Below are 13,940 nucleotides of genomic sequence, written 5' to 3' on the forward strand. Positions count from 1 at the left end.
CTGTGGCAGAAACCCATGGTAATCAATATGTTTTATTACATCTTATACCTTAGTAAATCAAAATGCAACTGTGAAACTCCTGTCTAGAAGACTTAATGGAGGATAACCACCAGGGCTGTAGCCAGCTGGAAGCTGCAAGGGTGTGCAGCCTCGCTGGGTTGATTACATGGGCTCCTGCATCTTCAAGAAGAGATGCTGAGGTGGTTTACAATTGAACATGCAAAACTGCCAGTGCATGAGAGCGACAGAAAAGGTTGGCAGATTACAGTTGTTAACTGTAGTGCTGTTTTTCTGGCACATACAGGCTCAGACAAACGACAGTGAATCAGATGCAGAAACGAAGAGAAGGCTTCAGAGATCGTCTGGATCAGAAAGTGAGACTGACGATACTGATGATGAGAAGAGACCAAAGCGCAGGGGACGTCCTCGGAGTGTTAGAAAAGACACTGTGGAAGGATTTACTGATGCTGAAATCAGGAGGTCAGTGCTGGGCACAAGAGACAGTTCAGGAAATAAATACAGAAATCCCATGCAGGTGGACGGGATTCCCAGATTAATCCAGGAACAGTTCACCTCTAAACGGGTCAGTGGTTTAGGAGGGGCTGGTCCACTGGGCCAGCTTCTGCACCTTTGTATAGTTCAGCTGATGACCTTAACATTCAGGTCTGTGCAAAATGGACTGGATTGTCTGTAGTCAGGCTACAGTGGAGCTGGTACCTTCCTAAATTAATCCTTGTTGTAACTGCCCTTCTTGGGCCAAGTGGATGAGCTAATTCCGTACTGCACATGAGGTGCCATGAGATATAGAGCTGGAGAAGCCAAGGACTCTGGCACTCCTGATGTTTTCCTGGCAGTAGTTCTGCTGATTTAAGCTTTAAGTGAAAGTGCCCCCATGAGAAGCACTGGTCCTGCTGATCCCAGTGGTTGTGTGTCCTCTTGTGCACCATCAGTTGCTGAAGTCAGCTGATGGCTAAATTCTTTTCTTCTCATATTTTTTAATACCCAAGCCTTTCCCAAATATCTTTGAGTCTTCCTTAAATCTCCATCTCTGAGTTGATGTATTATTAAGCAGGAGATGGTCAGACTTCCTGGATTGTGGTAGCTGCTCCATACCCAGACTGAAAACATAGGTTTCACATCACAACACCTCCTTCCTTTTCTAACAGCCATGTAGGTTACTGTGATGCAGTAGAAAGAGGCTGAAAGAGCACAAGATGGAAAGAAGGGAAAAAAATAACTCATTTGAAAAATAATCTGTAGTTGAAGCCTTTGGGTCTAATCCCAGCACAAGGCACTTGTTCAGTTGTATCAGTGGTGTCTGACTTTTGCCCTAAAGTTGTTAGCCATGGCAGTGATTTTCACCATAAAAATAAGACCTAAAACTAAACAGCAATCCTTGTCTGCAAACCTCTGTGATGGATTGCACCACATCTGGCGCTTGTGTGATGGGTAGAGCATTACAATTGCTAATGACATTGATTTAATAGCTCTTTTTTTCTCCTTGGAAAAATGAAGTTAATAATTACCATCCTGGTGTGAGCCAGTGCTTTCTTTGAATTGTTTTTACACTGCGGTTATGCCTCTCCTCTTTTTTCTTCCGCTCATCTGTCAAACATTCAACATTCACAATAAGGTTGTGTTCTTCTCCAGCCGAGGTCACATAACTCTTTGTGGGGACTAATGAATTAGGCTTCCTGGTGCTGAAAGGTGCTTAGCTGATCGGTGTGGAATGCAAGGTTGATTATGTGGCAGGCTGTAATTAATATATTCCAAGTGTTTGATATTGGACCCACTTTTTATGGCAGCTGGTTTAGTTCCTGTTTGTTTTGGTTTTTGCCTAGGTTTATCAAGGCTTACAAGAAGTTTGGATTGCCTCTTGAACGGTGAGTCCCAACCTAGCCCAGCTCCAGAGGGGTAATCGTGTGGGGATGTTGGATTTCAAAGCACAGCCATAAACACATTGCTATAGGTGTTTGATACAACCTCCATGGACAGCACAAAGCCTTGCTGTCATATGTCAGTAACCTCAGCCCTGCCATACAGTCCCTCATGTCTTAGTTGATGAGCACTGATGAACGCTGGCCAAAATCCAGCTAGAACAGTAGTGGCGCCGGGCTGTACACAGCATCATCCTGCTGGCAGAGCCTGGGCCTTTGGGCATTTCCACTCTGCCTAGAAAGGAGAGGGAGCAGCTGTCTGAACAGCAAATGCTACCCAAAATGCCAAGCTTTTGCCATGCATGTTAGTTTCAAGACTGAATTTGGAGCATCTTTCTCTGGCTGCTATATCCCTCTTGAAAGGAAGCCAGGAGAGGCACACACTGTCCTCGAGCAAGGGTTTTCATAGCCCTGCCTGGATGCTGTTACCCAGCGTGAGGAAGGAAGGGAGATAGGTATGTGTGCTGGCTCTGGAAGGCTGTAGCCCTTGCTCAGGTCTCAGACCTGAGGGAGGGATCCCTGCATGTATTGTATGAAAAATTATTGGATTTTCAGCTGATTGTACTCTCCTGTTGTGAAACACAAGGCTGGCAAATGGACCTTGCTGTTACTAACTTCAGCCAGGCAAACGGGACAGCAGATGGCAGCTTTTGACCATCAAATGGAGTTAATATGGAACTGGGAAAGCTAAAGGCACACTGTGCAGTCACAGAGGGTGCCTGTTGTGCCCAAGACAGACAGTTCTCACCTTTGCTTGAATACTAGAAAATCCAAAGGGCTGGATCAGCTGTACTACATCTGCTCTGTACTGCAGCTGAGAGACCTGAAAAACAGACGAAAACTGTGTTGTTTCCTGCACAACCTTGACTTGTGCAGGTTTCACAGCACTGAGTACTAAAAGCTATGAAACAATCACTCAGGAAGTGGCAGAGAGGAGGTATGTTTTATCAAATATGAACCTTTTTTTCCCCTTTTCCAGGCTGGAGTGTATTGCCCGGGATGCTGAGCTGGTGGATAAGTCTGTGGCTGATCTGAAACGGTTAGGGGAACTCATCCGCAGTAGCTGTGTGTCAGCAATGCAAGAATATGAGGAGCAACTGAAAGAAAATCCAGGTGAAGGTAAGCAGAGGGTTGTGTGCTGCTGTTGGGATGATTCTGGGGGAGTTGCATGGAGCTGGGGAGAAAACCATGCCCTTGCTGGGCAGGGAAGCATGCCACAGTGCGATTTAAAAGCAAAGAGAGAGCACACATCTCCATCTCACCAATGGAGAGAAGCCCCTGAGTCTTCTGCTCAGCCTGGAAAGTTGCATTTGGGTCTGTTGGCTTCTGCTAAACATGAGGTTTTTTTGGGAGAGGCTGAAGTAATCAGCTTAATGCTGGCCCACAAGGCAAAGCAGATCATATTTTAACTGCCCCTGGACTAGGAGTCGAACATGCTGTGTGCTCCGTGGTAAAGCAGGATCCACAATTAGCACTTCCCAGAGTGCTAATCGTCAACTGATGATGATAATGATGGACATGAGTTCATCATTAACTGCTCTATGTATGGCTGTTCTGTGCTGTTGATTTGGAGATAGAGGGGTCTGGGCTGGATTTTCTGCTGGGAGTCTGCCTGCTGCAGCTGAACAAAACCACTGAAGCAACAGCTCCGGTGTCCTTAGATGTGTTTTTAAGATGATAGTGGAGGTGTTTGGATTGTAGATCTAAGGGAGTTAGTGACAGAAAACTTACCTTGGGCCTGCTGTTTAAAGAAGAGGTTGAGGGCAAGGTCTTGATCTCTGTGCCTAGATATTTTTACAGAGGCACCTCTTCCTACAGGAGGTCCCTTAGTTGCTATGTTCTGTTGTTGAACAGGGAAAGGGCCTGGGAAAAGAAGAGGTCCTACTATGAAGATTTCCGGTGTCCAAGTCAATGTGAAATCCATCCTCCAGCATGAAGAGGAGTTTGAAATGCTGCATAAATCCATTCCTGCAGACCCAGAGGAAAGGAAGAAGTAAGTTCGGCTAAGCAGGCAATGCAGAAAGAGGCTTAGGAATCCGGACTTTGTAGTGGGAAGAGGGAATAACCAAGCCCTATGGGTTTGCTTTATCTCCCAGAGCATTAGAATCAACTCATGTTTGAAATGTTTTCAGGTACCGCTTGACGTGTCGGGTCAAAGCTGCCCATTTTGATGTCGACTGGGGAGTGGAGGAGGATTCTCGGTTGTTAGTGGGAATTTACGAGCATGGCTATGGAAACTGGGAACTAATTAAAACAGATCCGGAATTGAAGCTATCTGATAAGGTAGGTGGCTTTGCTTGCTGCTTGCATTGGGTCCGTTGTTCATAGAGAACAAGTTTGATTTACTTCAGAAACAGATGTTTCTGTTTGTAACCCTTCAAAAAATCACGATCAATAATAATGGGGAAAGCAGTGACCCCCATGGAATGTTGCTTGATGGAAAGCAGAGTTGTGCTATTTGATGGGCAGTAAAATAGCAAAGATGAGCCTGTGGCTGGGAGCCTTTCTACATCAAGTTCAGAAAGGCATTTTGCAATGGAAACAATTGTCTGAGCCGTGCCACCCAACCTCCAATGAAGCATGAGGGTAACCTGGCTGGCAGCCTGAGACAGTTCATCCACAGAGTGGCACCTTGCAGCTGTGTTTGCTGCATCGGTATCATTGCTGTAGCAATGTCTCCGGTTACCAGAGGGGACCAGCCCGCTGTGACAAGGCTGCCACAAATAAATGTGATGTGTCAAGGAGAGTGGACTCAGTTTTGCAACCTAAAAACAGTTTGCAAAGGTGTTGGGAGTTTTTTTTCTTCCTTTGCATACTTACAAGAAAGATCATAGAGAATCTAGAGAGCTGCCTTGGGCTCCTTTCACTTCTGCAACAGGCCAAGGGAGGGATGCTGGCTTACTCACTAGGAGCTTTGGTTTTGGCTAGACTGGCAGAGTCTGTGTGAGAGGTAGAAGAAATGCTTGAACCTTCCTGTTCTCTCAGAAGATGCAGCGTGTCTGACCCTTTGCTGGGCCTGGAAGGACTGTTGCTAATGCGTATCTCTTGTCAAGGTTTGCTAGGTGTATTTGGCTATATATTTTTCTGTTTTTATCAAAGATCCTACCTGTTGAGACAGATAAGAAACCTCAGGGAAAACAGCTCCAGACCCGAGTTGATTATCTACTGAAACTGCTGAAGAAAGATCTGGACAAGAAGGAAAACATGAAAGATGGGGAAGAGGTGAGATGCAGCTGCTTGGTTCTGGGGATTTTGGGATGACTGGGTGGCTGGTGGTGGGAGACAGTGTGTGTCCTCAGGTCACTGAACATCATTTATGTGAAAGAATATGGACTTGTCTGTTATCTGGTTGCACTGCAATACTGAAATGAGAACTATTACATTTAACTGAAGGACGCAGGCTCATGAGGCTTCCTGCTGTCCTGCAGGTGTCTGTAAGATGTTCAGGAGATGGGGTATGTCCCCAGGAAGTAGCTGTAGCTATTCGCTTGCCCTGACTTGTTCTGTGTTTTCACCAGGGCAAGCTAAAGAAGAGGAAACCACGAGTAAAGAAAGAGAACAAGGCTCCCAAAGTCAAAGATGAGCACGGGAATGAACTCCTCTCTCCTCGGCACTCAGACAACCAGTCAGAAGAAGGTGAAGTCAAGGTGAGTCAACTTGGTGGGTAGTGGTTCTCCCAGGTTTCCTTAAGGTGTGTTGTTATTGCAGGAGACTGGCGAACACAAAAACACATTTACAGCTTTGAGGGTGAAAGAAGGACCTTTTCCACCCACGCTTTTAGTGCATTGTTTTGTGGGATCCTAGAATGGATCCACATCTTGACTGGAGGAAAGGTTGTCTCAGGACAAAGTCTGTTGCCCTTATAAAGGAGAGAAAGAAGAATAGTTTTCCTCTCCTTTTCAGTACATCAGCCAGTGGTGAAGCTGGAGTTTACCAAGGTCGTGCTGTTGCTTAGAAAACCTTCTGTCTTTGAGTGGTTTGGCTTGTAGTCTGTGACTTTTTGTTCATGTGCTGATCAGTATCTACCTTAGGGGCTGAGTGTTCTCGAGCAGAGCTGGCAGAGTGAAGCAGTGCTTATATACAGTGTGCCAGCTAGTTACAGATTTGGGCTCATCTGTTTTGTATACCCTTTAGTCAAGGATTGCAGCTGGTTCAGCAGGGCTTGCTGTCTGGCTAAAGAGGTGTGAGGGCAAATTTGGATGGACCTCAAAAATTGCCTGTTTCAAGGATGGAAGCTTTATGGAAGAAAGTGTATGTGAGGTGAGGGACTCCAACTTTGTGCTGATTTTCTAGGAGGATGGCTTGGAAAATTGCCCAGTGAAAAAGAAACAGAAGAAGAAAGAGAACAAAGAGAACAAGGAAAAACAGACAACCACTAAGAAGGAAAAGGAAAGCGATAAAGAGAAAAAGAAGACAAAAGACAAGAAAGAGAAGGTATGTGGTGCTCTGGGGAGCAGTTTAAGAGCTAGGGAGGTTTCTGAGCAGAAGGGCAAGCTATGAGGCTTATGATTCATTAAAAGTTTGTGTGAAGAGACATCAATGAAGCACTGAGGGGTGAGGCATTATCCCTTTTTCAGCCCTCCTGAATTCTTATTGTGAAGAATTGCAATAAAAAGTAGAAAAGGGGAATATATCTTAAAGCTTGATGGAATGTGAGCAAAAAGGAAGAGATTTTGTCAGATTGCCTTTCACGTACAGCTGTCCTTATGAGAGCAATATGGCCAAATAGCTGATGTTAAGGAAGAAAGGGAGAAGAGCCTGGAGCACTCAGATCCAAGTTCTGTTCAGCTGCGATTTATCACAGGGTTGGCAGCTCCTTGTCTGTAGTCCCCTTTAATCTAAGCTCACCCCAAATATCCCAAATGTCCACACCATCAAGACTAAGTTGGCCTTGTCGCTGTTCAGGACTCACCAGAATGAGTGTTTCAACATCAATGGTATGTTGTGGACTAAAATGTCCCTTGAATTATGGGTACAAGTGCCCTGAGGCTGGGTTCAAACTGGAGGGGGTTGGGGGGGAAGGCTTCTGTAATAATGACCTGAAGTACCTGTCCAGGGAACAGGTATGTACACCCTGCCCACTATGTTTTGACACTGAGGTCATAAGTACAAAGCAAGAAGCTTGGTTACTTATATAGGGGAAAGTTTGCTTTCCAGAGATTTTTGTTATGATCCAAGTTTACTCTAACAGGCCATGATTTGAGGGTTGCTTTCCAGAGGGTGTGAGGACTAGCAACATCACATGAAGCTGAAGACATGAGACTACTCTGAGCTCTGTCCTTTGCAAGGGATATATATTCTTTAGCTTAAGCTCTCTTCCAAGTCTTCAATGTTGGTTTTCTCTTAATGAGTATGAATATCGTATTCATGTCCAAAATGTTGTCTTTGACTTGTCTCTACTCCCACAGGGATGATAAATAGAGGCATTGCAGCTAAACAGTTGGGGATCTTGGGCAGAAAGTTGTAGGAGCAGTGCCCGGGGTTTACTCACTGCCAGTAACAACAGTGCAGAGGTTGTTAGTTGGATCACTTGGGATCTGGCTCCTCATGTGATGTGTGTAATTTGTCCTTGTAAAGCCTAAAGGTGGTGAAGCCAAATCGGGAAATAAAGGGAAGAGATCACAAGGTCCTGTCCACATTACTGCAGGGAGTGAGCCAATTCCTATTGGGGAAGAGGAAGATGATGATCTGGACCAAGAAACATTCAGTATAGTGAGTATTTTCCTTGGGAGATGGGAGGGCAGTGGCAGAGCCCAGCCAGGCAGCCAGGGTTTGCTTCCACGTTATCCAAGGACGTGTTTTAGGTGTCAGGGTGTGGGGCCTGTCCTAATGTCCCACAGTGATGTCCTCTGGCTGATGTGAGAGCATGGTGGAACCTTGTGCATGTGTTATCCACCAGCCTTCTCTGTACCTACTAGCAGCTGCTGTAAATGGCACTTCCTTTCTAACCCAAACTATTCAGTGATTCTGACTGCTCCTTGCCTAATGGCTCAGGAGAGCACTTCTTCCTGCTCTGATTAACAAAGGAGCAGTGTAGACCCCTGTGCCAAAGGAATCACTTTCTACTGTCTTGCTTTTTCAAGTGCAAGGAAAGGATGAGACCAGTCAAAAAAGCACTGAAGCAACTCGATAAGCCTGATAAGGGACTGACGGTTCAAGAACAGCTGGAGCACACACGCAGCTGCCTCCTAAAAATTGGGGACCGCATCTCTGAGTGCCTTAAAGCCTACACTGACCAGGACCATATCAAGTTATGGAGAAGGTGAGGGGTCATTTTGTTTTCGGGTTTGGCTGGTCTGTGATATTTAAGAAGGGTCCTCAGAGGCTGCTAGGTTTTATGTGGATGAGCTCACCATTTGCCTCTTACTGAACAAGTGGAATCTTGTGTTCTCTGGCCCACTCAGTCCATGGCTGTTCTCTTTGTGCTGGTTTCAGCTAAACTGACTTCAGAGCTACTTCAGATAAACCAACGCAAACCTCTTTATTTTGCTCTGAAGAACGTGGTTCCAACTCTCCTGCTCATCCTGTCCTGAGCTGGGCTGAGACTGTTTTCCAGGGAGGGTAGAACTAATTTGATGTTGGCTTGAAAGCAATTGGCACTTAAACTGCTGATGTAGCATCTAACAGAAAATGTTCATGTCCTCCTAGGAACCTGTGGATATTTGTGTCAAAATTCACAGAATTTGATGCCAGAAAACTGCACAAACTCTACAAGATGGCTCATAAGAAAAGATCACAGGAAGAAGAGGTGAGATCTGAAGTGCCTTCCCTTTGGTTGCTTCCCTTAAAAGTTGTCACACTTGAAATGTCATTTCTTTCATGGGTTTGCTTTATTGTTATGGCAGTCTGCAGTTTTCTTAACATCTCATCGGTCTGGCTGCATTTGCCACCTCTGGCGTGGCATTTCTCCCTTCACCTGACAGCACTGGTCACTTTGTTCTGGCTGTTCTGACCAAGAGAAATCATTACTTGGTGTGGCACCTTGTGTTGGGTTGACCTTGAGAGTGAACAGCCCTTTAGAGACAGAATGTAGAAGTGGGGCCATGTGGGGCTACATTGTTCCTGTCCTCCATCACATTTGTGCCATTGCCATTTATACCATGCTTGGGCACAGCTGGTTCTGCAAATGCTCAAAGAGGTAGGTGGCCCACAGCATGGGGACTCTGAAGAACATTCCAGAGCCTGACAGCCAAGGCCGTTGGTCACATAGTCTGAATCCTTTGGTGAGGGAGCAGTGGAGCTGTAACGTTCTCTTCCACCATGCAGGAGCAGAAGAAGAAGGAGGACATGTCCAGCATGAAGAAGCCGTTCCGCCCAGAGCCTTCAGGCTCCAGCCGCGACTCTGTGATGTCCCAGTCTCACGTGCCTCACAACCCTCATTCCCAGAAGATCCACTTGCCCCCTTCCCACGCCCAGCAGCAGATGCACGGGCACCCACGGGACAACTATGGCCATCCAAACAAGAGACATTTCAGCAACACGGGTGAGTGCTGCAAGCCAGGAGAAATCATCCCTTGTAAACTAATGGCTCTTTGCTCTCGGACACAAATTCTTCTGGGACCTGTGGCTGGTCAGGTTATCATTTCTTTGAGAATTCAGCACATTAAACTAGAGCATGGAAGACACTCAGTGGTGCTTTCCTCATTGCAGACCGAGGAGAATGGCAGAGGGATCGGAAGTTCAACTACGGTGGCAACAGCAACCAGATGTGGGGCGGGGAGCGGCATCACCAGTACGAGCAGCACTGGTACAAGGACCACCACTACGGGGATCGGCGGTCTCGTGGAGAGCCCCACCGGAGCTCTGGGAGCTACAGACCCAACAACCTGTCCCGCAAGAGGCCGTACGAACAGTACAACAGTGATCGAGACCACCGAGGCCACCGAGATTATTACGACAGGTAATTATTCCCTTTCCTCTTGGAAAGACTGGGAGGAACGTGCAGGGAAGCACTGTGACGGCTGGGCTTTCCTTAGGGAACTGCTCTCCAAAAATCTTGTTCTCTTTCTGCAGGCACCACCACGATTCCAAGCGTCGGCGATCTGATGAGTTCAGGCCTCAGAACTACCACCAGCAGGATTTCAGGCGGATGTCTGACCACAGGCCACCCATGGGATACCATGGCCAAGGACCTTCGGACCACTACCGGTCCTTCCACACAGACAAATCAGGAGATTACAAACAGCCTCTCCCTCCACCTCACGCTGGAGTGTCGGACCCTCGCTCTCCCCCCTCTCAGAAATCCCCTCTCGATCCCAAGTCACCTCTGGATCACAGGTCACCTCTGGATAGGTCATTAGAACAGAAGACCAATCCAGATTACAACTGGAACATTCGGAAAACATAAAGTGACTGAGAGGGAGAAGGCAGACATCTGAAATACTTGGTTTGATGCAACAACTGCTGCTTTCTCCAAGACAACAACCAGAAACTTTGAACATGCTGCTATCATCTTCCTGGGTCAGGGAGGAAATTTGGGGGATTAGGTAGAGGAAGATTTTTTTTTCCCTCATTTTTTCCCTCATTTTCCCCCTCATTTTCCCCTTCATTCATTGTTCCAGTTTAGATTCCCATTTCCTTTCCTCTCTTTTGTTACTGGATGTTGAAACCAGCCTTGCTGCCTCATTCCTTGTTTTGGTTTTGTTCTCCCCAGTCCAATGGACCCAAGGGAATTGTCCCCTGTCAATGTTTAACTCTCAGTTTCCTTTCCCCTCTTCCACTGTTGAACGCTGGAACCAGCCTTTGCTGCCTCATTCAGTTTGGTTTTGTTTTCCCCAGTCCGATGGACCCAAGGGATTTTTCCCCAGCCAGTGTTTTCCCAAACCAAGAAGGCAGATCGATGCTGCTTAAAGACTGTGCTTGTGTTACCTGACAGATGCTGCTTTGGGATTGGGGATAAACTGGCTGGGATGGGCTTTGTGTGAAACCAGCATAGGGCAGTGGGAGGGTATACTCAAAGAGGGACAGAAGAGTCCCTCAGCAGCCAAGCTTGGTTGAAAGAGGGATGTGGTGTCCCTGCAGAGTGACTCCAAAGGAGCTGGAGCCATGCTGGTGACAATCCGTAACTTTCCTGGCCATATTACCATTTCCATGTCCCTATCCATTTCAAGAAACTGGCTCAGCTTTGATTGCTGTTGTGTCTCCTGCAGCTAAAGAGGTGGGGCTGACCTGCCATCTCTAGGGCTACAGCTGGCAAATCTTGACTCCAGAGGCTTTGGGATATGTGGGGGGAAAAAGAAAGACTTTCTTAGCAAAGGCTTATTAACTTGTAACTAGTAAGAAGTAAATCAGGTGAGAACAGTATTTCCCACTGGGCAGAGCTCAGGAATTCATAACAAAACTCCTCTTCTCTTCTGACATGGGCAGCTGGGATGGTCCAGGTGCTGCAAGGTCAAAGATGGCTCTGGGTATCCTGAACCTCCTCATCTCCCTGCCACTGAAGTGTTTTAGACTTTGGGCAAGTCATTTCTCTGCACTTCACCAAACAGGGATCAGAAACCTCTGCTGCAACTGAAGGATGAGGGATGGTGAAGCAGAGTTCAGTAGGAGTGCAGTGAGCTGATTGCTGTTCAGCCATCAGCAGTAACTGCTGCACTGAAAGACAGCACCTAAAGCGAGCAGGGAGAGAGTGAGGAATTCAGGACTGGGGTCCTTAAATATCCTTGGAGCAAATGTCTTAAGAGCCCGGCATGGCAGAGGGAAGAGAGGAGTCTGCAGCCCAGCTCAGTGCACTTAGAGCAAACAGCCCTCCAAGTATTGGAGCCTCGGTGTCTGGTGCAGAACCGTGTTCAGCCTGGAGATGGGTGTGATGAGAGGGGCTGTGCACAGGCTGCTGGCCAGAAGTAGCAGTGATGGTGGTGATTTTTCAGGTCCTAGGCCTTTTTCCATAGAGTCACATCCTGGAGACCAGTCACAAAGCTCTCCCAGCAGCTGGGCTGCCCAGAGCATGGTGCATCATCTTCTGGAGCTCAGTGTTAAAGACCAGGCTGTTCCAGACTCTTTTTGCTGGGGGACAGAAGCTTGGCCTCCTATTGAGGTGCCAGTATCTGACCCTAATAAGCTGTGATGTCCCTTCCCCCAAACAGTGAGGGGAGATGGTGTTCAGGGCTGGCTTCCTGACTCCAGACAGTGCCTTGGCAGGCACACACAAACCAACACTAATACCCCCATGTCCCATTCCATGCCATGTATCCCTTGAAACCTGCTGCTGTTGCTCCTTCCTGAGCCCGCTGGTTTAACGGGACACACAGGAAGTGTTTTGCTCCCCTTTTTGGTGTTTTTATTTTGCAAGATTTCCACCAACTGCAGAGCAGCTTTGCTTGCTTAGGGGCACTGCACTGCTCTGAGATAGTAGTGTTACACTAGCGTTGAGCTGTGCAGGAGGAGCTGAAAGCTTCCACAGCCCCCCTTTGGAGCTGTGAGGCGAGGGGAGGTGTGAGATAGCAGTGTTCCTCACTAAGCTGTGATTGCAGGCGCTTGCTGTGGTATTCAACAAAGAGGTCCTTTCTTTTCAGAGGGATTAGCTTTTCATGTGAAAATGGAGGAAACCTCAGAGGAGCAGAGAGGTGCTCTTTTTGTTCACCAAGCGGTGCTATCGTGATGGAAAGCTCGTGCCATACACCTGTAGCAGAAGGCAGTGCTGGCCAGACCAGTGTTACAGTTGGTGGAGGAAAACTTTGAACCCCAGCAAGAGGCATTTTCTGTGTCCAGATGTGGGGGTTTCTTGCTCAGCCTGGGTCCAGGGTATGAGGTTGGTTGGGGTTTTCTTCTTGTGCAACAGCAAAAGCTTTTCCCATATCCACCAAAGAGCTGTTCCCGCTGCCACCTTAGCCTGGTACTGCAGTTTCACAGTTTGGGGCAGCCACAGCTTCTCTGGGCAACCTGTTCCAGTGAAGATGAACTAGATTTGGGAGAAAGTCCTCTCTGAGCACACACATACACACATGCATTTTATGTCCTCTCAGCACAGGGACCATAACCAGGTGCAGTCACTTGGGTGCCAGTGGGATCGGAGGGGACAGGTCCACAGCCATAAACCTCACTGCAGTGTTTGTAACAACATCTGGGACAGCTTTTCCCTGTGAGCCAGCTGTGAGATTCCCTCTTGGCAGAAAAAAGTAGCAATTTGCTGGGTTTTTATTTTATAAACCAAGAGTTTTTCAGCCTGACCCCTTTGGAAATGGTGTAAAGTTTGTGTCATTCACACGACGGAGTCCTGCACACTGAAACCTGCTGCAGGCACAGGCGATGTGGTGCCCAACAGGATGGATACTACAGTGTTCTGACAGTCGTCCGTGAACGGTTCAAGTGACCCCCACAAAAATAGTGTTGTGCTTTCACCCGTTTCCTCCCAACCTCTGCCTCCCCTCCTGGGAGAGAAGGACTCTTACTGTAAAAAAACACGGACTTTGAAACTTGTTGACTAAAAACAGTAATTAATATTAATTTATATTTGTGGGAAAGAAGAAAAAAACCCCCATGCCACTGTCCTAGTGATTTCTGATGTAAATATGTTGTTTATATAGTATGTATGAAATTTTCCTACATTGTAAAACTGCTGTACTTTTGATTCTTGTATATTAAAAAGTGTTACGGAGATTTTCAGAACAGCGCCAGTGTGGTGAGTCTGGGGGCTCCGTGGTGTTCCTGGTGTGTCCCTGGGGAGTCTGGGGGGTGCTCATGGTGTGTCCAGGGCTGTTTTGGGATCCCAGGACCCTTCCCTGCAGCCCTGGGCATGCCATGATGGGTGTTTTCACAGTGCAGGAATAAGCATGTTGTTCTTGGCTGTTCTAAACAGCTTCACAGTCTGCGGTGACAAGAGATTTGCAAACCCCTTCAGATGGGAATTTCCACATGATCAGGAGAAGCCATGCGTTTCCTCGCCCATTTCCACCAGGATTTCGCTGGGATGGCACCAGTGTTTCTGTATTTAACCAACTTCTGTCTCTTCTGGATCTCTGGAGGTATGTAAAGATCTTTTTGACCCTTTCCTCCAGGAGAACT

The 13,940-nt window shown here is 47.2% G+C and overlaps 1 protein-coding gene across 7 annotated transcripts in view; it reads left to right on the forward strand.

Annotated features, from left to right (window-relative positions):
• Nucleotides 1-13,544, forward strand: part of CHD2 (chromodomain helicase DNA binding protein 2) — a 53,484-nt gene extending 39,940 nt beyond the window's left edge. For 6 of the 7 annotated variants that reach the window (XM_080626139.1, XM_080626140.1, XM_080626142.1 and 3 more), the window contains 14 exons: nt 305-480; nt 1,842-1,883; nt 2,917-3,056; nt 3,792-3,930; nt 4,070-4,220; nt 5,037-5,159; nt 5,456-5,584; nt 6,231-6,371; nt 7,515-7,649; nt 8,021-8,199; nt 8,586-8,685; nt 9,204-9,420; nt 9,588-9,837; nt 9,951-13,544. In XM_080626139.1, coding sequence (XP_080482265.1) covers nt 305-480; nt 1,842-1,883; nt 2,917-3,056; nt 3,792-3,930; nt 4,070-4,220; nt 5,037-5,159; nt 5,456-5,584; nt 6,231-6,371; nt 7,515-7,649; nt 8,021-8,199; nt 8,586-8,685; nt 9,204-9,420; nt 9,588-9,837; nt 9,951-10,284 — 2,256 coding nt within the window. In that variant the 3' untranslated portion in view covers nt 10,285-13,544. The remainder of the gene's footprint in view (nt 1-304; nt 481-1,841; nt 1,884-2,916; nt 3,057-3,791; nt 3,931-4,069; nt 4,221-5,036; nt 5,160-5,455; nt 5,585-6,230; nt 6,372-7,514; nt 7,650-8,020; nt 8,200-8,585; nt 8,686-9,203; nt 9,421-9,587; nt 9,838-9,950) is intronic. The other variant, XM_080626141.1, reaches the window with a different exon arrangement.
• The last annotated feature ends 396 nt before the right edge of the window (nt 13,545-13,940 follow it).

This window comes from Psittacula echo (genome assembly GCF_963264785.1).
Source record: "Psittacula echo genome assembly, chromosome: 10".
Taxonomy (NCBI): Eukaryota; Metazoa; Chordata; class Aves; order Psittaciformes; family Psittacidae; genus Psittacula; species Psittacula echo.